Below are 22,314 nucleotides of genomic sequence, written 5' to 3'. Positions count from 1 at the left end.
AATAATTACAGTGTGTGAAAACAGTGCAGTATTGTTTAAAATATTACCCTTATTTGAGGATTAATGTTTGGAGTCCCAGCACACATATCCTACTGCCATCTGCTGGAGAAAAGACATAACAACAACAACAACATCGGACTAAAAGTTACCCACAAAAAATGATTTCCATGAAAACAAAAGTATCTACAAAAACAAATTTTCTACAGATATATTTTGTGTTTTTTATTACCTGTGTCAAATTAGAAATCCAAATGTGTGCTTCCTCATGCTTTTATTTTGAAAGGGTACAGGAAGAGTCACTTTGCTGTTGCCAGAGGCAACACAGGCACCAGGCGACGCTGACAGGCAAAGTCACGATTAACTAGCCGTTTCAAACTAATGAGATAATTACTTTAGTGACTATTTAGTTTACTTTAGTGATAATTGTCACAGAGTGGAAATGGCACCAAAGGCAGCCCAGAAGGCCTCGGTCAAAAAGCCGAGCGCTGCTGGAGCCGCAGCTGGCAACAAGAACTGGGAGGCTGATCTCAGCACAGCCCCGTTTGAAGAGGTTTGTCACCTCACTGAACACTAACCTACATTAGTTTGTTCAAAACGTTTATCTTTTATAACGTAAAGAGTTTTTATTACCTGCTGAGCAAACATGGTAACGTTAGGTTGCAAGTGTAGCTAACTAGCTTTAAATGCGTTTTTACATTCAGGTAAAAAAAAAGGTAAGATTCCAAAATCTGGGATGTTTTATATCGCTGTTCCTGGACATTAACAAGTTACGGGGTAATTTGGTGACAAACGGACGAGCAAACATACTTCCTGGTGTCACCATAATAAAAGCGTGGAAGAAGAATAGCTTAGCGAGCTTTTATTTGGAAGTCGATCCCGGAAGTTGTGGTTAGGTGTCGTTGAGGTTATGCTCACACACCTGTCACTAACAAAACCTGTCAAATTGTATTGTAAAGCAGCTTTGTCCGTCTTTTAACTGTTTCTGAGTTTAGTTGTCTCCCCATCAGCGGTCACGTGATTTTCGGTGTCACTGCCATGTTTGTTTCGTCAGTGTCAATCACCTGTAATGAAAAGTGAAGTGTATAACCTCAGGGTGCTGTGCATGTAGTAGGGTGTTGTATTGTGGTGTCCCCTGACCTTTCCAGGACTCATGGCACACCTGTGTGTCGCTGGTGGTCGGGAGGGGTCCGGAGGAGGAGGCGCTGCTCCGGACTCTGTCCTCGTCCGTACAGCAGTACAGACATTTCACCTTGTTGACGTGGGACAGCACCATTTCTAAGGTAGTTTGCTTCAGGTTCTTGTTATTGGTAGTGTTTCCTGTGTAGAGCTGTTTCATTTCCTGTCCTTGTGTCGCTTCTTTACTTATAGCACAGTAGGTTGTTATCACCTTATAACCTTTTGTGTCTCTCTGTAGCTTTTAACGTATATTTATAAACTAAAAAAAAAGAACTGTCATACTTGTTTTAAAACTCTAAAATCTTTATTTCAAAATGTATAAGCTCATTGTAGTCATTATTTAAGTATCTTTACTGATTATTCTACAATTATCTGTGTATTTGTCTTTCTTCGGGTGGCTAGGTTAATGAATATTAGTTTATGAAATATGAAAAAACGCATTTAAAGGAGAAACCAAACATTGTGTCGTTACATTTTGCCATTACAGATCCAGGAACTGGGAAATCCCAAAGCAAAAAAACCCGACAGTGTCCCTGTGTTCTATGAGGTAGGCCTGAGTTATGTAGCAGGAGTAAGGTAGTAGAGAATTGATATTTGTAATGTGTTGTGGTTTAGTATACGAGTGTCTGTCGTGCGCTTTAATCTTTGTGCCTGGTATTTGTTGTGTATGAAGGTCACGGAACGTGCCAAGCTGCTGCTGGATGCAGGAGAGGAGATCCCCTGTGACCTGATGGCAAAAATACTGAAGTTCCAGCTGCTGCAGGTCAAAGCCAGCGATCGTCAGAGGAGGGAGGCTGAGCAGGTGCGTGTCTCTTCTTATATGTGATTAACAGTTAGTAACACTGATGAGCTGGAGTGGGTTCATTTGTAATAAGGTTCAATGTGAAGACCTGAGTCATATATTTGCAGTGAAGAGCTACAGTGATTGTTTAAAACCTATATGATGATGCGACTTGATTTAAACAACAAGTTTTCTCTGGGTCTTTTGTTGCAGTTTGCTGTAATTTTTGTCCACATCTGTTTAAGGCTAAGGATGAGAAGGCAAAGGGTGGTCCTTCCTCTGCCAGCAAGGACAAAGGAGGGGCCAAGGTCCCTGACAGAAAGGGAAGGACTCCGCTCCCACCTGTTGGACCTTCCAAAGAGAAGAAGACCAGCCTCAAACGCAGGGATGAAGCTGAGCCGCCTAAGTACATAGGTAAAAACCAGCTGTGCTTATAGCAAGTAAAGCCAGTGTTTATTTACTTTGGTAGTGTAATGATTGAGAGAATAGATATTTTATATGTAAAATATAATGAGAAGAATCTATATTCAAGAGGTCTAATTTCACAGTATATGTTTATACTGACGTTCTGTTTACAAATGATCAAAAAAGCACATGCAGCAGAAAACACGTTTCCATGATGTCATGATAGTTTATATATGGATATTATCACAGGTTAAGAATAAGGCATCTTGATGGAAATCTGTGAAATTACAGTTGAGAGGTGAATGTGATTGCCACACCCCCTTTTTAACCACACGCCACCTTTGACTGACAGCCCCGGAGGCTAACATGACTGTAACATACACTGATTCGTTAATACACTTTAGTGCTTTGTGTGATTTGTGTTTGGGCACAGATGACAAGCCAGACGATGGTCCTCAACACTACATCCTGGTGCTGGGCTTCCACCAGCCCCAGCTGATTGGGCTCCTTAATGACATAGGTGTACATGTAGCGAATGTGATCAGGGTGCATTCAGAGCACACACAGAAGGAACAACACGGCTGTGAGGGCAGTGAGCAGAGCCAGACTGTCTCTCCAGGTCTGGATGCAGGTAAATGCATCTCTTACATTACACTGTGGTGAGGATCATCAGCAATGCATAACAGCTTTGATGTGGTTTCAAACATCTGCTTTATCCATAGCACCCCTTTTCATCATTTTATATTCACTACATTTGTGGAATAAATGAATTACATAACTCACAGACTCAGCCGGTGTGGAGCTGGCTGCGCAGGCCTGTAGGCTGGATCTGTTCTGGGCAGGTCTGAGACCAGTTTTGGACAGTGCGCCACCGGACTCCAAGCTCCACAGTGTGGCTCAGCTCAGCTACACTGTCCCACTTCTCTCACCTTCCTTCAGCACACAGGACCCCGAGGCTGTGGTGAGATGTTGAAGATTAGCATTTTTTCCACAGTTTTTCTTTTCAACACTTTCAAGGTCTTTGTCTTTTTCAGTGCTGCCGCCTCATCATGTTTGCTATTCAGTCAGTTTCACATTGCATTTTACTTTATTCTGAGTCGTTATGTGTTTACTGTGTGTCCAGCGCGAGGCGGGAAGCCAAATCTTTAAGGGTGTAGCCAGTCTCATCTATGACTGCCTGGACTGGCGCAGGCAGCACCAGCACTACCTAGACAGCATCAAACTCATCAACATACCTGCTGCTGTTGGGGGGGATTCTCAGCCTTTAGAGGCATGTGCGCGCACACACACACACACACACACACACACACACACACACACACATGTCAGTCAGTTTAACTACACTACAGGGCTCCTACTAACAGTTATTATAATTATGGATTGGTTATCTAGATTTTTTTAGTTTATAATGCAGCAAAAAAAAAGTGAAAAAACGCCTGTTGAAGTCCGTCACAGCGTCGTCTCTTGTTGGGCCCAAGAAACTGGCGCAGCCTCAAAGATATTTAACCTACAACAGTAGAAAAGTTTACATAGCAGAGGATGGTTTCGATCCATCGACCTCTGGGTTATGGGCCCAGCACGCTTCCGCTGCGCCACTCTGCTAAGCTATGGTTGCACCTTCTGGTGTTTAATGGTAATGATGCTGACACCATTGTTTCTTTTCAGTGAACAGTGATGCTGGATCTTGAGTTAGTTCAAATCAAGGAGTCATGAAAATGCTCAAAGCATTTTTTTATTGTAGCCTTCACTGCAGACTAACTGGTTTATAAAGCATCACAAAAAAGCAAAAAATGGCCAATATAGTTTACCAAAGCCCATGGGGACATCTTCAGGTGTCTTGTTATGTCAGAGTAACAGTCAAAAATCTAAATATATTTAGGTTACTATCATATTTAAGAAGATAGAACCTTTTTTATTTAAAATGTACATGAAATTGTTGGCGTGTTGTCTGCAGACAGCATGAAATATCATCATCAGTTGGCTGGATATTAGTGGTATAGTTTGAATATATCACAACTTATGACTGTGTGTGATTCTGTGTGAATCTTGTGCCAGGTTGGGCCGACCCTTCTCCCCGTGACTCCACTGTCCAAGAAGAAATCAGTACGGGAGCAAAGCCCAGCAGACCGAGGTAAAACTTATCTTTTGTGAGTGTTTGAATTCAAAGCTCAGACTAGAATATCAAGCTAACCTTCTTTGTTGTGGGCAGACGCTGGGCTCCATCCTCTCTCTACACATGCAGACATGCGTTATTATAAAAAGCTGCTGGACACGATTCCCCCTGAAGCTAGCTCTGTGCACCTTATCTTGCACTGTATGCTGGAGCAGGTCGGTTTGTGTTTGTTCCCTCATTACTTACTGTGATGGCAGCACTTTGATTCAGCAGACGAGTGTTTGTGACACTGATATAATGGACTAAATGCACTGCATTGTCTCAGATGTTTATGTTAGAGAAGGGAATGAAATGTTCTTCTATTTTGCAGCCTTTTGGTGATGATTTAAAAAAACCATATTTGTGTATCCAGGTGGTGATTTCCACAGAGCAGCCTGTCTCTACACAGTCCCATGTGGCTGAGAAGCCCAGACCTCAGGACGGCCCCTGGTTAGACCATGAGCTGGTCAGCTACATGCTGCAAAGCTTCCTCCCCCTGGTGCACACAGAAGAGGAGAGAAGCCTCATGTTAAGCAGCTTGCTATCTAAAGTACAGGCTGAGGAAGACAAGAAGGTACAAAGGACAAACACAGTTTTCTAGAGAGAAACACAGGATCAGTTTATGTCTAGCATTGGTGGTTCAGTGGTAGAATTCTCGCCTGCCACGCGGGAGGCCCGGGTTCGATTCCCGGCCAATGCAGAACACTTTTTTCGTAGGAGAGGCTTAGAGGTTCAGGTTTCAGTGGGAAGAACGTGGTGCATCTGCTCGGAGTAAAAGAGCCAATCACCACCCACACTTGTGTCATTGCAGGAAGGCTGTTACTGCAGCAGAGACAGGGGCTGAAAGCTGTCGTGGGCGGGGGAGGGTGAAATACTTGTGTGCTTGAGCAGACAGAAAGCGTCAGAGAGGAAACTGATCTCATCTGTCGCTTGCTTTTTTCGTTTAAACAAAACGGGTTTCCCTGCCTCTAAAGGGGTGTAGGTGGACTGCAACAGTGTTTAGGTAGGTGGTATGTGTCAAAGTAACATCCACATGAAGGACAGGACCAAAGGTTCATCCCAAAGTGCATCCTGGTGCCATCTCTTTCCCAGGTCACACACGCACCTGGCCGTCTACATGATGTAAGAGAAAACGTGATTCATCAGACCAGACCTTCTTCCATTGCTCCGTTCTATTGCTTCCACTGTAGGTGCTTTTTGTGGTGGACAGGGGTCAGCATGGCCACTGTGATCTGTGAATTTTAAAATGGATTTGAATAACACTGCTGTGTAAATGCATGGAAAAAATGTTTATTACCTCATTGTTTTTTTTTGTTTGCATTGTTATTGTGAAGAGACATTTGTTTTATTGCATATTACCACATTAGTTTCAAACACTAGTGCATATACTAAGTGGGCCTCAGATACACACAGTGTAAGTCCAGCAGATGGCGCTGTAGTCACATACACACAAAGAGTGAGTGAGTACCACTGCTACAGAATTCAAAGAATATTTATAAATGTAGGTAAAACAACCATCAATTTATAGATGTGGTTTTCTTTTCTCATCTTCCTTACAAAGAGGATGATTGTGACAGGGCTCTCAGTTATGTTTTATATTTTACTTTCACGTGTCTGCCCAGTGCACACTAATGTGAGGTCTCTAAACCCAGATACAGAGGAGCCAAGTGTGTGAACTGTGTACTTTTTATTGGAGCTGACTGAAGATGTCCCCTCTGACTCTTCTTCTCTATGTGTATCTGTTTTATTCTCCTTTGTTCTCTATGTTAGAGGCTGGTGGAGAAATTCAGAGCAGAGAAGAGTCAGAAGCAACTGGAGCACCCTCAGGTTGTCAGACACCACGATGAGCGGGCGCTGCGTTTGAAGGACATAACAGTAAATTGATTTTTTTCTGTTTATAATTGTATAAAATTGATTGACAGAGAAATCAGTTGTATAGTTAATGTAACTGAAAAAGTATCTGGACCTTATTTTCAGAGATGTGTCTATATAGTGTGTGTTTGTACATGACTTTCCTATAGGCGGTTCAGGGTTTTGATCCAGCAGAGGTGGAGTTGTCCATGATGAGGCTGACTCCTGTGGGGGATCTGATTCGGTCAGTGCAGCAGAGAAACGGCGCATCCTGCTGGATGGCGGTCAAACAGCAGCTACAGCACTACTGCACAGATGGTTAGAACCGTCAGATAGCCACCTCAGCACAGTGCACCCACTGCTGCTTATTCTTACCTCCTACTCCGTTCCAGAGTTTTTGAAAATGATCCTAATACAAATACAATGCAGTCAGATGTTGGTCAGTCTTGGTTTTCTTGCACATGTGCAATGTGATGATATGCTGCAGATGCTGTGTCTTGGCCCGAGGTGGAGCGTCTGCTTCATCAGAGTGTATTTGAGACTATGCCACTGACCGGGGTGGACCGCCATGGGGTGCTACTGAATACTGTCCGTCCACCGACAGCAGTCCCCTGGGACAACCCACTATCCTACGCTGAACAGCAGCTTCATAACCTTCGGACTAAAGGTCTGTTACCACCATTGTCAGTTGGGTTTGTTACTGTGATGTTGTGACATTTGCTTATTTTACAAAGTAATAACTGACTAAGAACCGTTCAACTTCAGCGCCTCATCACTTATTTCAGCTATAGGTCCAACATTTGTCACTGAGGATCCTGGAAGCACTGAGGTATTGTTTATATCTTTGTATTACTACAGAAACATTCCACATACTTTGAATGCTTTAATCAAATGGTACTGGTTCTGCTCTTCTGTTGTTTTTTCTGCAGCCAGCCACTGGGAGTGTGTGCAGCCATCTGGACTTGTCTGACATGCAGTGCTGCAGGCAGAGGTCTCTGTTTGACTGGCACTATGCTGAACACCACGACGCTTCCGTCTTCCCACAGGTGACCTTTCTTCTTTTGTCTTTGTCAGCATGAGAAGACAGTTTTAATTTCCTTTCCTTTGTGTATTTGTGAAGTTAAATATGCCCGATCTCTTTTAATGTATTGATTAGATTAGACACATGGTTACTTCACATTAAAAGTTCTCATTGCATGGAGGCTTTTAATGTGAAAAATCGCAGGAACTGATAACAGAACTCAATTACAGGGCAGACAACACTTAAAGTTGTGCACTGCAGCCACATGTTGTTCATTTCAGGAGTTAAGACTCCTCAACCTGATTGAACATTTCTACATTTTTATTTATGTAATAAGTATATATTTTTTTATGTGTAGGTGCTCCAGTTAGCCTCAGAAGAATACCGCTGCATGGACACCTTCAGAGGAAGCCATAACAACATCCTGTACATTTTTTGCCACAATCCTATGAGCCCTCACCGCCAGTGCAAGGAATTCTGGGACGTAGCCCTTCACACTGATGTCAAGTTCAGGTCATAATCAAAGTTCTCATTGTCAGGCCATCAATAGAAATATGTTTATTTTTCTTCTGTGCGAGACTGATAAGGAGCAAACCACAAACACCATCATTAGAATTATAGAGTATGAACCTTCTCAGTGGCAGGACACTGAATTATCTAAACTCTTTTCTTTGATAGGACGTACCTGGAGCATGTGGCAGAGACCATTTCAGACTGGACAAGAGAGGAGGAATTAAAGAGGGAGGAAAGGCAGCTCAGAAATCTCAGCCTAGCAGAGCCGTCTAAAGGTACTGTAGCTGTCGGTACGAGGCTCTGGCAATGAGACGATACTTATCGTACTGTACTACCATACTACACATACAATGATTCTTATGATTTTGGTCTAGATGAAAAGGATTCAGATGCTACAGAGGAAGAGAACGCTTTGGAGCCGGTCATCAGAAAGGACTCCCTCAAAGTCAGTAGCAGCTAAAAGTCAGAGGTCTTCAAATAGGACACCATTTAAAATGTAGAGTGTTTGGTAAACATTGGCGCAGGCATTGCTTGATAGTCCCTCACACTTAGATGTCAGTTTATATTACTGTTGTATTACAGGCATGGAAGCTGGAGCAGGAGCGGCTAAAGGAGGAGGAGATGGCCAGGAAGTCAAAGAAGGAGGATACACCCAGAGGCAGGCTGCTACGGGAGGAGGACAAGAAAAGTAAGACTCTGTCTAGTGCCAAGAAGAGTAGAGCAGAAACAGACGTCAGCTCTGCCAAGACGCCCGTAGAGTCCACTACTACAGCAGCACCACCTGTGGAGGAAGCCACAGAGCGGCATCAGACCGAGGAACCCTTCAAAGTGAGAGCACCCACAAACCATCAATCAGCTGAGTTTATGTTTACAAGTAGTACATCAGTGTGTGTGTATATGTGTGTGATGTGTAGGGTTTCACAGGCTACAGCATGGATGGAAAGTTGATCCACGTGTCAGGGCGTGTCCAGTACCTCCTCCCCTCAGACGGAGGACGCATCACTGTGGAGAATATCAGCTATGTTGAAGGTACAGAGACAAAGCTGAGGTTGTAGAGAGTGCTTAAAGTTTTCAGGGGCTTTTAAAATATAAAATAGTACTTGTATTCAAAATAATCAAGCCATTGTCCAATCAGGAAATACCAGCAAACAGCCTTGTTGGTGTGAGATCAGAGCGAGAAACTACATCAAGAGGAATTTTCTAGTGTTCCCTCATTATTGTTATTTCTCTACTTTCTGCAGCCACATTTGTGAAAGGAAGCAGAGAAATGTGGAGAAGCATTACATGTATCTGCTGTGCTCCACTTTTAGAAAAGTAAGACTGCGTTGGCTGAGTGTTGACATTCATCTTGTTCTGTGTTTGCTCCAGGTTCCAGCCTAATGAAAGTGGCAGTGAGTAAGGATGGGCATAGTTTCTACACACACATCAACCATGTTGTTGTTGGTCCTGCCAAACTGCCCCCTCAGCGCCAGGACAATGATACCAGTGACATAAAGGGAGACTGTAAAGGTGCTGGACATAATGAAGACATGAAGCAGCATCCACAGAGACGAACGCCTGTTTTGTGATTTTAGAATTCTTTATATCCATCCTTGTTGTTTAGTGGATAATAGTGATGAACAAGCCAAAGAGACGTAACTGTCCGTCTGTGTCCTTCAGTGTCAGAGCCTGTGGACATGAACAGAGTGAAGCAGGGCTCCCTCTCAGCAGTGCTTGACAATGGAATCCACCTCTCCTACAGCGTCTACGGGCCCACAGGACAATACAGAGGTGGCACAGTTTTACACTTTTCCTGATGCTTTAATTTGCATTTAGATGTTAATACTCATGATCTCAGTGCAGGGAATAGCCAAGGTGCTGACAGTGTTAACTGTGTTTCTGTTGGTGATGCTCTAGCGAGTCTCCAGGAAGCAGAGGGGGGGATCCAAGAGGCCTCCACGTTTGTTCCCTCCCTCTCCTCCTCCTCCTCCTCCCCCACCCACCACTCCAAGAGGACAGGCCTGGATCCATCTCCCTCAAAGAGAGACACCCCAGCCACCCAGGTTCAACCACCACAGACACAGGTTTCACCAATGTGCAAAGATACACAACAGAATATATTTTATGTGTAGTGTTCAGTGTATGTGCACACAGAGAAAACCTTAGCTATAAAACATGTTGAGTTGTACTGAAACCACAGTATGAAACTGTAAACCCCCACTGTGTATTTGTTTGTAGTCTAAGGTGTGTGAAGTCCAGCCAGCAATGCCATCAGCTCCATTCAGCAGTCTCCACCTGTCTGTCCCTAATGGCCTCCTGCTGCAGTTTCTCAGAGACGATGCTGAAGGTCTTAGGAGTGTATAGTATATACAATGCACACTCATACACACATGTGCTCACATATTTACACAAAGCTTGTGTATTTGGAAGTTAGAATAACACTCAACTAGACACTAAATTGTGTCCATGGAAAAACTGCAGTGTATCAGAGAGCTCATCAGCAGAGTAACACAACTCATCAGCTGTTAGGGTGCTCATCTGTGCACTTTGGGGCTCCAAGAAGAAGCTTGTGTTAAATAAATGTGTCGGTTATCAGTTATTAATCCTCTAATATGTATGTCCAGGAGTGTCCTCAGAGGAGCGGGGTGTGTTGGTGAGACAGAGCTTCCCTCTCCATGGTGGGGGAGAGGGGAGAGTCCTCCAGGACCTCTCCCTCTCCAAAGAACTATCCCGCATTGTCACCAGCCAGGGCACCGTCATCTGTTACCTGAGAGACGGATCTGCAGAGGTACCCCCCCCTCCACACACACACACACACACACTCATAAGGGCAAGCATGCTATCAAATGCACAACTGAATAAAAGCTGAACTGCAACATCAAGAATTCCTGTGTAACTATGGTGAATAACGTTTGTGACAGTACAGACACACACATCGGTAGCTTCACCTGTGTGTACCCCAGGTGTTGTTTGCAGACGGTTCTGTCAGTTTCAGCCAGGATTGTGGTCCAGTGTGGGTGCCTGACTCGGAGGTTGACACGACTCCACAGAAAGCTAAGGACGACGAGAAAGGTTAGACCACGCTGCCACCAAATCTAAAGCTGTGTTCTCTACTATCTACTGTCTCTGTATCTTTTTGTGTGTGCACAGAACAGAGCTTGGAGAAACAGGCTAATGCTCAGAGAGGGTGCTGGTCAACCACAACTCCCTCTGGAGCTCGTATCTGCACTGTGGGGACCACTCACCAACACATACCCACCCCCTCTCTCCTCAGCTTCAGGGCTACAGACCCCGTCACCCGTCAGGTGAGAGTGCAGTATCACTCCTGACATTGCACAGGTTGCCATAGTCTCCATAGTCTCACACTTGGAAGCAGAGTTGCTGTATACACATTTCCGTTATTTCAACATTCTCAATGATCTGGTGGAGACAAAAGTCCTGTTGTGAAATCGCGTGTGTTGTTGTGTCAGGTGATGCTGAGCCGAGAGGATCTGGTGGTTTCTGTCCAGAACCCAGATGGCTCTCTTACTGTGGAACATGCAGATGGAACCAGGATCACCAGCTTCTATCAAGACAGACCACGGCACATACTGCTGCGTGCAGGTGACCAGCAGACAGCGCATGCACACTGTAGTCAGCACTTTCCTTACATACGAACACAGCAGCCAGTCAGTCATTGAGAGTAATTTTTTAATCCACGTCCTCGTGCCTGTGACTTTTCCAGGGGAGCAGCCTGAGAGCGTGACCCCTAAATCCGCTTCTGAATGTGCACGTGGCTGCACCGAGTGTGTCACATGCTGTGCCGACAGCATCAGTGAGAAGATGCACATCCAGGTTACTTGTGACACTGAAGAAGAGATTAGCGGGGACCCTACGGGGAAAGAATGCGACGAGGACGCTGGACGTTGTATAAAGCTGAGTGAATGTGAGTGCGTGTGCGATGCAAAGGAGCATAACAGCAGCGAGGAGAGTGTGTTTGCAGAAGAGACTGCAGCTGGGAATGGTAAGAGGAGAGCATATGAGAGTGATAAGGAGAGCGTGTCCACCAAAGAGCGGGTGGTGCTGGTGGAGAAGGAGGGCTGTGCCACAGTGGTGGTGTATCCAGAGCGACACACGGCCCATGTCTTTTTAGCCGATGGGACTGTCATCACTGGGAACAACCAAGGAGCTTATCAGGTGAGTGGACAGTCAGTCTCCATATGACCATAGATCAGTAAAACAAATCAACCAAATACAGCTGAATGTTTGTTTATAGACTACTGTATATAAAATCACACATAAATACACATGTACTCATATTGTTGTTTAGCTATATGCTTATTCATTTGTGTGTCTTTGTATTGAAGGTGTTCCCATCCAGTTCGGGGCTCCTGCAGATCCAAAGTGACGGGAAATGCGTGTACTCATCTGACTCACTTGTAAGCCCCAGTTCAGAGGGCGGCACCTCTATAGACCGAGCAGGAAGCTACACCATGAGTCACACAGACAAAGTGGCCTGTGATGTTACAGACCCCGACGGAAACCACTTCCAGGTCAGTTACACGGTTTGTAAGGTGGCTAACAGGGAGACACATAGTCTCAGGAAATATGGGAATAAGTTGAATAAAGACACAACAGACATTTGCTGAACAGTCTTTTTGTATTATAGTGGAAACAATGACAAAGTCTGTTGCAGGTGATGGAGGATGGGCAGATATCAGTGCTGGACTTCAGTCCTGCTCCAAGCACACTGGAGCCTGGTGAGGAAGAGCAGGAGGACGGAGAAATGGCCGGGCTTCATGTAAAACACAGAGAGCATTATCCCAGGTGGGCTTCTGTACATCTGCATAGTGGCCTCAGTGTGATGTTCAACTCTTCTGAGGCTTTTGTCAGTTTATAGAAAGATTATGAAGAGTCAGCTGACGTAATAAGACAAAGCAAAATTCACAAAGTCAGTAACAGTGAGATAAATCTTAAACTGAAATCTTATACTGGAAGTTTCTCGTGTTCCAGGCTGTTTCTGATGCGTGCGGATGGATCAGGAACGGAGCTGCTGAGCTCCCAAACCGTAGAGGAGCTGCTCTGCCAGGCGTACGCTGACCCTGCCATAGCGGTGCTGAAGGAGCCGCTGCTAGACACACCCGGTGCAGTGTTCTACGTCATATAAACCAAACACAATTCTCATAGAATAGAACTTCAGAGGATGAGTCAGTAAGACTAGTAGCATCTAGTAGTGGGTACTGAAGAGACTCTAAGTTCACTTCACCTTGTGTAAAGTGTGTGGCTGTGTTTGCGACTTGTTTGCCAGATGACTTTGCCATCACCATCCTGAAGCCCAGCCACCAGAGTGTGTGGTCCAAGTGGCTGTTAGGGAAACAAAACCCTGACATCACCCCTCCCAACCTCAGAAACCGCAGCTGGCGCGATTTCCCTCGAGTTGAGGTGCTGGTACACGGAAGCATGTTGTATATGTACACAGAGCCAAACAACACACTGACACTTTACTCCTGTGTGTTTCATTCTGTTCCAGAAGAAGGTCCCAGGTCCTCCGTTCGGTACTGACGTCGGACGAGGTCTGACACTGAGAGAGCGGCCCGGTGGCTCTGCAGCGCAGCGTCAGCCTGTCAGGACCTGCCCTAAAGTCCTGGAGATGAGGGAGCTCTACCAGCACCGAGCCTTCACCACAGCGCTCAGACACACTGTCGACACACGGCTGAAGGTACAGTCAGTGTCCGTGGTCATGTGACTCATAAGGTGGGTTTCCCTCGGCCTGTTTTATGCACATTTTTAATTTGCACTTAACGGCCGAAAGTTGAAAACTCAATAAAGCAAAAAAGCAGTAGTCAGTATTTTTTTCGCTGTTTGAGGTTTGATTATGTCTCTTCTTCTCCAGTAGATTAACAGCAGCCAACTGGAACAAACCAGTGCCACCATCTGTTTATGTTGTTTTATTCTTTCAGTTGTCATAACAGCAGTTGATGGTAACATGCATGTGAACTTCTGTCAACACTCGTATGGAAACCTACTTTCTGTCCCATTCAGTCGAAGTTTAGCTAAAATACAGCAAAAACTATACAGTGGCACCATTAGTGCTCACTGGTTTAGAGAGGAACACGTTATTCTGCAGGAAAAAAAAAGCATTTGGAGATTCACTTTTTTGTAGGATTCTGACAAACGTCGAAATGTGGCTTTGACTGCAGGAATTCATAGAGAGCTTGATGGAGAGGATGCAGCGGTCAGAGGAGATGAAGGTGAAAGACCCTCGCACTGAGGAGGAGAGTGTCCAGGCTAGTGATCTGCTCCGTCTAGTCCTGGTCAGCACACACACACACGCACGCTCTCACACACTCTCATGCGGCTGAATGAGTCGAAGCATGAGGATCTTTCCCACTGAGATAACATTTTGTAAAAAATATTTAAGAAGCTTTGTGGATTATTTTTTTATGTAAACCTGCTTGAGGTCAGTAACTGCTGAGAGAACTGTTAATATGACAGTTAAACAGTATTACTGTAAATCACTAATGATGTATTTATAGTCTTTTGCAGAGGAAGACGATGTGGGTCAGACCTTTGACAAGGCCACGTCAGGTAGCATTGTATTTGTAATCCTCTGGTTTTAATAAGTAACAGACATCTGTTTCATTTATTGAAAAACTAATTGGTTTTATCGTGTCATCCTTGGTCAGAGTCCGGTCACAAAATGCAGGATAAAAATTGTGAAAGTAAGACTGGATAAGAATCATAATATTGTTTGAGAACTCTAATAGATCCTCAGTTCACATGCAATGAATGTTCTCATTTCTGTAAAACTGGAGTGAAGGTGACAGGTTTAGGAGCTTTCCCCCTCAATATTTCATAGCTGTAGTTAACTAATAGCTAGTTTGGGAAGAAAAGGCTTTGTCTAACTTCCTGTGTGTGTCCACAGTGGACGTAGCTAGTCTGTACAGCCGAGGAGTCGGAGCCTCTGCTGAGCAGTCAGACATCTCAGAGGACTCAGCTGCTAGTGACAGGTGGGAGAGATTCAAATGGCACACATGGCTCTGATAATGGAAGTGACAGTTTCAGGTATTTGAAGGTTTTAAACTGTTAATATTCTGTTAACCCTCCTCTGACCAGTTTCAGTAGTGGAAAGGTGTCAAAATGGACTGAAAGACTTGCACAACACAGGTAAGCACTGTTTTATGATGCGGTGTGAAGAGTTCACCATTAGCTGATATGCAGTGGCTCCATCCAAGTAAAACAACAGTTCAGGTTTCTCAGAGTCACTGTTCACTGAATCGCTGTCATGCAGTGAAATGTCATTTCCTGGTCACATCGGCGTGTGTTAACTCACTGCTGCTGCGATTCTCCTGTGACAAGAGCTATTGGGAGCTAAACAGCTACTGCAGTGTGCAGGGTAGATCATATGTGAAAGGGGGAAATTACATACAAGTACTGTGAATTTGCACCAGTAACCAAGGACTGGTCGGTGATTTTCTCTGCATGCATGTGTGCTCCAGACAGGAGCTGAGTGAGGACAAGGCTTGTCGAGAGGCTCTGAGGAAGAAAAACGTTGTTCCTTATTTCCACCTAGAAAATATTCCAGTATACCAGGTACTGTGCACTGCAGTATGCCACATATCTAAACAGGTTTGTCTTAAATGAATGCACAGTGATGACCCAGTTCTTGTGTTTCAGAGTCTGCTCCAGCACCAAACAGACATGAGGAGTCTGTCCATGGAGCTGCCCCCGCTGCCCAGGCCAGACAGTGCTGAGACCTTCCTCAAAGATGCCCCAACGGAGAACGGTAAGTTATTGTACTGTCAGTATAAAGGGTGTCTGTTTTGGCAGTATGGGCGGAGAAACTGTGGCGGAGGCACAATGATAGAAACACACAAAAACCATTTAGCGTTGAATCGTACACACTTACGCCATTTAATTCACAGTATTTGTGTTTTTCTCTTCAGCTCCACGATCTTTAAACCCAACACCCTCTCAGTCAGCAAGGTAATGAAAAGGATCTTTGTACTAATTTAGTTGTTCCTGTTTTGAAGTAGATTCTTTTTTTATTTCATAAATGACTTGTCTATTTATGTTCACAATGTGACGCTGCTTAACGTCAGGTGTTTTGCTCTTAGTCGTGCAGCAGGAAGTGACAGGATGCCTGAGAAGAGACCCGCAAACCCCACACCTCGGACTGATGGTTTGTTCCTCAGCCTTCTCTTCTAGTTTATTTAAATGAATCGCCCAGTCGACGACCAGTCACAGGCCAGTGCTGGGGAGAAGTGAGCTTAAACACACTAAGCTCTGAGTTGCCCCCGGTGGCCATCTCCATCAGTATGTGTGAATTATGGCATGGTAGCTTTGCCACCAGCGGTGTGAATGGGGTGAATAGGCAAATACTATAAAGTGCTCTGAGTGTATAGAAAGTCCATTTACCAAAGACAGACAGTACAGGGCATAGCCTGCTTTCCTGTTCAGTCTGACGCTGACCAGGGTCCTCCTATACACAGTCTGATTTCCAGATTATTCCCAGATTGGATGTCATGCAGGTTACATGGACTTTAAACCGTTTAAGTCACACATGAAAGGATAAATAACGATGTCTTTGTGTGTCCACGCCAGGTGAAGGCGCTTCGAAGGCTTCACCTGGACCGTACAAGTCACTCCGAGTGGATGTGACTGGAAAGCCCAGGAGGACTAAAGTCAGACTGCCCACCTCCATCCTCAGCTCGAAGCCCTGCAGCGTACCGAACCAACAGGTAAACAAACGTACAGACAGATTTAGGTGAAGGTGAAAACCTCCCTTGTGTGTGAGAAAAGTATTTATGTCAACGGATCCCCAGTGTTTCACAAAATCCAATGAAACATGTGAACGTGTATATGTAACATTTCTCTGTGACAATAGTAGAAATATGCTGCAGTGACATCTAGAGGTGACTATGTGCAATTGCAGCTCATCTTTGAAGAATTTAGTGGCTTCACTGTTTCTGCTGTTCCACCCACCGTCTGTGACCTGTTTTGCCCTGGATATCCTGTAATCATGCAGTTACTAACAAATACTACATCCTGTACATGTGCTTCTCCATCTGTCGCTCTGTCACACACACACACACACACACACATGTTCACACATCCTTCACTCTGTGTGTGTGTGTGTGTCCTGTCCCAGTTCCTGTCAGTGGAAGAGCCAGTGAGGAGGAAGTGTCGAACCATTTCTCTGACTGACCCCAGTGCCATAGTGAGGGGCTTTCAGCTCCTCCCGTCCAAGGTGGACCTTGGCACACTGCGGGAGGGCACCTCCTCAGCCGTTACTGTAGTGATGAAGAATGTGGGTGTTGATACGTGCAGGTACATACGTGGGGGATGTTGATGGATGAACAGTTCTAGAAATAATACAAGGAATTGGTAGCTTCAGATTTACAGCTGGGTTTAAGTGTCCTTTAATATGTCAGAAAGGAATGAGTGCTGTGGACTGGTTCTAGATTTGTGGGCCACAGGGGAACCTGACCTGAACCTGTTTGTGGCTTATGTCGATAGGTTCCACGTGAAACAGCCTCCTCCTGCTACAGGCCTGCGTGTCCTCTACAACCATGGGCCTGTGAGTTGCTCTAAATGTTTTGCTTCATATTTAAATTGGCTTTTTTTCTTCTAAGATATTGAAACTTTAAAGATCCATATTTGACCTTAATGAGGAAACGTTATCATCTCCCTGTTTGTCATGTACTGGTAATGAAAACAAGCCACATGTCTGTGTAGGTGGCTGCAGGCCTGTCGGTGGAGCTACAGGTTCAGCTGTTTGCCCAAGCAGGAGAGGTCGAGCTGAGAAAATCCATCTCCCAGGATATCACCATCTACACTGAGACAGACATCCTCTACCTGCCTGTCACTGCTAATATCCTTTGTCAGGAAATGTTTTACTTTGGAGGAAACCGTGGCTTGTCTTTTTAGAAGCAGTCTGTCTGAATAATCAGTTGCTTGTGCATGAAGCCAACCTTCATGTAAGCCCCATGTAGCCTGACTCACTTTGCAGCTGTGTTTATATAAAGGTGATGGCATTTTCTCAGATTCACTTGAGTGGCTCGGTCAGGTCTGCATAGAGGAAGTATAGAGTGGTTTTGGTCCTTAAATCGTTTCACCCATCCTTCCTGAGAGGTTATATGACATTTGGCTCAAGGACCACAGCAGTGCAAACAAGAAGAAGGTCTCCAGGGGACTGAACCCCCCCCCCTCCAGCCTCCCAGCTGGTCAGGGAGCCGCACACAGGCGACCCAGTAGCCTCGTGACCAGTCCTGCTGCAAACACAGGTCGGTATCCTAAACTAAACAGCCTCACATGCCTGGAGGTAAAAGAGGATCAGTGTTATCGAACCTGTTTTTATTTGTAAATTCCAGGACATCCTGAGCTCAGCACCAGTCCATGAGGGACACACATCACCAAGACTCACACCAGTCTTCGTCCCATCATTTTCACACCACTTCTCGATTTTATTGCACAAAAAATAAAACATTTTAATAGATTGTGAAGTAAAATCTTTATCAGCAGTTAAGTAATTGTAGTATGTGCGTTTTAAGCTTTTGTCTTTATATTGTGTCTCCTTAAGATAAATACCAGTTGTGCCCATTTTAAGTGTGCAGGTGACAGGTGCGTGAACATGCACACGTGTCTGTGCCATCAGGGGACGCGTGTGCGTGTGCTCAGGTGAAGAGATGGAGGCGGGATGTTGTTCTATGACGTCAGCGGGGACCCAACTCCAGGTACCAACACGTTCAAGTCAAAAGACTTGTTTTTGTCGTGCACAAACCGTGCGTCTGTCTACGTGTGTGCAGCTGCGGCGTGTGAAATCCGGTCTGCCTGCGCTGTCGGTAACGCGCGCGCGTGTGCGTATGTGCGTGCTCGTGGCTCCAGCGGCAGCGAAGGCGACGGGCTTTGACTTAAGGCGCCTGGCCACATTTGCTTGGAGCGGAGAGGAGAAGGATGGAGCGGGTGGAGACGAGAAGCTGAGCGGGTCAGCGAGAGGAGAGGCGCGACGGAGGCAGTGGGCTCCGCGGAATCCCGGGCGGATGATGCTTATTTGCCGCAGGCCCCGCTATCGTGAAACTGGACACCGACTTGCTGCGGATGGGGTGAGCGAGCTCGCTGCTCCGCCGGGGAGGTCCCTGCAGTCGGACAGCACCGGGGTGGGAGCCGCCTGAGCCCGGTTCTAAGGAAGGAAGGAGTGGCAAGAGGGAAAATGCAGACGGAGGAGGAGACGGCCGCCGCAGAAGAGCCTATTTTGGACGAAGGTTCAGGACGAGAGCAGGTGAGGAAGGTTTTTATTCGTGTTTTCTGTTTTTACGCGGTTGTTTATGCGTGGACGGAAAGAGCCCGGTTTTATTATATATGTATGTCATTGCTGGTGGTTCCCAGACTAACCCATCATTTCTGCATCTCAAAGTCACCCGGCGTTTCATTTCCAGCAGCCTCCGTCGTTAAACCCGAGGAAGTCACGTTTTCCTCCCGAGTCCTTCAAGGCTCACACAAGATCAAGGACGCGGAGCAGGACTTAATACGAACGGAGATGGGGCCGGGGACACAGCTGCTCCTGTTCGGCATGTTACTGGGAGAGATGGTCGGTCTTTTCCAGCTGTGTGTCAGTCTGCCAGCTGTCACCACTCACACGTTAGACTTAATGCACACACCCACCTTTCGGCCAACACGGACACACAACACCTCCCCAGCAGTGTTGTACAGGGTCACACAGCTGCTGGAAGCCTCCTCCTCCTCCTCAGTGTTTGTTTGTGGGCTAAACCACGACTGTGAAAGGCAGTTTTCAGTTCACCTTCCACACACATGTTCAGCGCCTCTTCCTGATTAATCCACCTGCTATTCCAGCTTGACTTTGTCAAGCAGCATCACTGACACATCACCTTCACAATGAAAACCAAATTAAACAGTAGCTTCATGACCGATACTGAAGGTGGATGCCAGGAAACCAAACATAACTAAGGATGTGGGTATGTTTTATTGTCACCACCGATCACAGCTGCATTACTTAAGATGATAGCGGTCTACACCCTTGAGGAAGAGGAGTTATGGATGTGGTGTGATGAAGAGTGCAAAGCAGAAATGTACCTGTTTCTGTGAGTGTCAGACTCTGTGCACAGGTGAGGCAGTGCCAGGTACCTGTGTAGATTTCAACCACGTCCCCTGGTGAGTGTGAACTTTAGAGCAGCTACTCTACATTATTTTCATTATTTGAAAATCTAAGAAAAAGGTGAAAATGACAGATCAAATCCTCCTTTTGACAACAAACCTGAGGCATTTCACTGTGACAGTCATTAAGTCTGTCGATTAATGGACTGATGTTTAGCTCTAATGAGCTTTAACTATCTGCTCCCAGTGGCTTCAGGGCGTACAACTCTTTTTAACTGAAGAGAAGGGATTAGAGGAGTTTTATATTTAATTTGTCTAAATATAAAACTGGCCTACCAGGAAATGACTAATGAAACCGACAGTAAAGGAGTTTAAAGCCTGTTAAATGATGCCTTTCACTTCATCCTCCACCCTCCTCCATCTTCATCCACACCCGCAGTGTAATGGAATGAATTTTGTCTACATCTGTTCTCTGCATCCATCTTGGTCTCCATCCTGTTTTAGACCTGCCTCTCCTGGAGGGGAGCCTTCCCCCTCACAAGCAAACCTGTGTGTGACAGAGTGAACATGAGCTATTATAGAAGGAAAGTTTCAAAAGAATAACAATAATGAGGACAAATTCAGAGTCCTAAAACTGTTCAGGTGAACGAAGAGGAACACAAACATCAGTTGTGTTGAAGCTTCTCCTTTAGAGGTTAAGGCTGGTGAAATCCCATACTTCACTTATTTGTGACTCATTTTAAAGATTTTAGAACGAGATGGGCTTGAGTGCTGCAGACAGCGACGTCAGAGCACTGAGAAAGTCGAGAACATTGTTGGTTTAATGCCATTTGATGAGGATGATGATGGCTCTGCTAGTCATTATGCAGTGCTTCAGTGTAACACAAAACTGGTGCAATCCTCTATAGCAGTAGAGCAAAGTGCTGCCACTCAGTCACACAAACATCTGTTACCACACCTAACAACAGCTGGTTTCACAAAGCAATATTGACAGGCCCGGTTCTGAGCGATGAATCTGTGTACACACCAAGGTGAACGCTGACACTGTTAATGTGGAATGGCGAGTGTAGCATGGAGATGGACTGTAACAGTGGTAATGGTTCACACTTGAGCCCGGCTGCCATCGTGGGGCAGGCCAACAGTGTGGTGACCAGCTGCGAGGTTTGTTAATATTCCGTTTGTTTCAGTAGGTATATGAGAAAGAAAACAGGAAAAGGGGATTCGAGACGTAGAACTACGCGGAACAGCAGATGGATTATATAAACCACTGTTTTTATGTCCCCATCATTGACTGTATAAACAGCAGACAGGCCGACAGCTCCCACAATCAGAGCCCCTAAAACTCATTCGCCCCCTGGTGGCTGGTTGTAGTATAGGTCATAAGCCCCGCCCCCTCCGTTGAGGAGGAGGATGGAGCATGAGCCAAACTAAAAATGCAAACTACAAATCAAATACATTTTCCCCAGAGGTCACTTCTGTGCTTTATGCTGTATATTATCACGCCGATGTATGAAGACGTGGTCATTTTTCTGCTAAGTTTGTTCTTAATAAGTTATTTGATCATGTAAACGGTTTATTTCAGATTATGAGACCGTTTTGAAGGGGCGTCTGATGCTGTCACCCCAATTCTACTTGCTACTGCATGGAATCTGGTTGCAAAATGCCAAAGAGGCAACCTTGTTATTTACTTTACTTTTGCATCGTAGGAAGTGGTGACACGTCGTCAATGTTTATACAGTCAACGGTCCATATAAAATTCAAAACTAAAACAGCTGGTCAAAAATTAATGCTGTGTTTTGGCTGTTGTTGGTCTTTGTCCCTGCACAGTGACACACAAAGCATAATGTCTTTAAGTCATTTATTCCAAGTACAGAAGTTGTAATAAATGTGTTCTGATTTGATTGTTGATTACATTAATTTAAACTTCATCACCTCTAATGAGGGAGCAGACTGGACTGTCGCTGTAGTGTCGGTGAGACTTGGCTCATCTTAGATCTTAGGATGTACCTACACTAGGTTTTGTCTACCTTCAAATTTGGTTTTTGTCATGATGATAATAATAATTGGCAACACAATGACTCTGGATAATGACTAATGGAGTGGGTTGTGTGGATGTTGGACTTTATTCCCTGGTGAAAACCTGGTACCACTGGCATCTACACTGAGCTGGTTATCCTTTGACGGACTGCTGTTTCCTGCGGTAAACCGTACTCATTTCCTGTTTTCTGTATTTGCACTGCGTTGTGCTTGCTTCCAGATTGTTTAGGAATTAAACTCACTATTTTCTAGGTTCATCTGAATTTTTGAGTGACAACATACGCTTGCACCACTTAAAGCACTTGT

The 22,314-nt window shown here is 45.2% G+C and overlaps 2 protein-coding genes and 2 non-coding genes across 9 annotated transcripts in view; 3 read left to right on the top strand and 1 right to left on the bottom strand.

The window, feature by feature from the left end:
- Positions 1–289: 289 nt before the first annotated feature.
- Positions 290–17,787, top strand: spag17 (sperm associated antigen 17). Its single transcript, XM_020623730.1, has 48 exons — positions 290–550; positions 1,146–1,280; positions 1,664–1,723; positions 1,850–1,978; positions 2,203–2,371; positions 2,796–2,993; positions 3,148–3,323; positions 3,486–3,632; positions 4,418–4,493; positions 4,572–4,690; positions 4,888–5,088; positions 6,285–6,389; positions 6,536–6,683; positions 6,853–7,032; positions 7,151–7,194; positions 7,295–7,411; positions 7,745–7,899; positions 8,065–8,174; positions 8,274–8,344; positions 8,482–8,727; positions 8,814–8,928; positions 9,268–9,408; positions 9,559–9,669; positions 9,796–9,941; positions 10,117–10,225; positions 10,503–10,666; positions 10,842–10,950; positions 11,029–11,183; positions 11,349–11,481; positions 11,603–12,054; positions 12,225–12,410; positions 12,554–12,684; positions 12,871–13,001; positions 13,166–13,299; positions 13,388–13,576; positions 14,058–14,171; positions 14,394–14,445; positions 14,544–14,579; positions 14,783–14,867; positions 14,974–15,024; positions 15,357–15,450; positions 15,535–15,643; positions 15,804–15,843; positions 15,975–16,039; positions 16,462–16,598; positions 17,009–17,187; positions 17,377–17,437; positions 17,596–17,787. The coding sequence occupies exons 1-48, from the start codon at positions 440–442 to the stop codon at positions 17,785–17,787; spliced, it is 6,318 nt and encodes a 2,105-aa protein (XP_020479386.1). The 5' UTR covers positions 290–439.
- On the bottom strand, positions 3,893–3,964 carry trnam-cau (transfer RNA methionine (anticodon CAU)). The gene has a single exon. It is a non-coding gene; the product is annotated as a tRNA-Met (tRNA).
- On the top strand, positions 5,144–5,214 carry trnag-gcc (transfer RNA glycine (anticodon GCC)). Its single transcript has one exon. It is a non-coding gene; the product is annotated as a tRNA-Gly (tRNA).
- A 194-nt stretch (positions 17,788–17,981) lies between the features above and the next one.
- Positions 17,982–22,314, top strand: part of LOC109973883 (transmembrane protein 151A) — a 30,145-nt gene continuing 25,812 nt past the window's right edge. For 5 of the 6 annotated variants that reach the window (XR_002276889.1, XR_002276888.1, XR_002276890.1 and 2 more), the window contains exon 1: positions 18,729–19,138. Coding sequence is in view for 2 of the 6 variants with exons in the window: in XM_020623752.1 (XP_020479408.1) it covers positions 19,070–19,138 (69 nt within the window). In the remaining 4 variants the exon portion in view is untranslated. Of the gene's footprint in view, positions 18,144–18,230; positions 18,594–18,728; positions 19,139–22,314 lie in introns of those variants that run through there. The other variant, XM_020623753.1, reaches the window with a different exon arrangement.

The sequence above is a fragment of the Monopterus albus genome, unplaced genomic scaffold (genome assembly GCF_001952655.1).
Source record: "Monopterus albus unplaced genomic scaffold, M_albus_1.0 scaffold309.1, whole genome shotgun sequence".
Classification (NCBI taxonomy): Eukaryota; Metazoa; Chordata; class Actinopteri; order Synbranchiformes; family Synbranchidae; genus Monopterus; species Monopterus albus.
The sequence above is the reverse complement of the archived record's forward strand: the minus strand, read 5'-3'. Positions and strand labels throughout refer to the sequence as shown.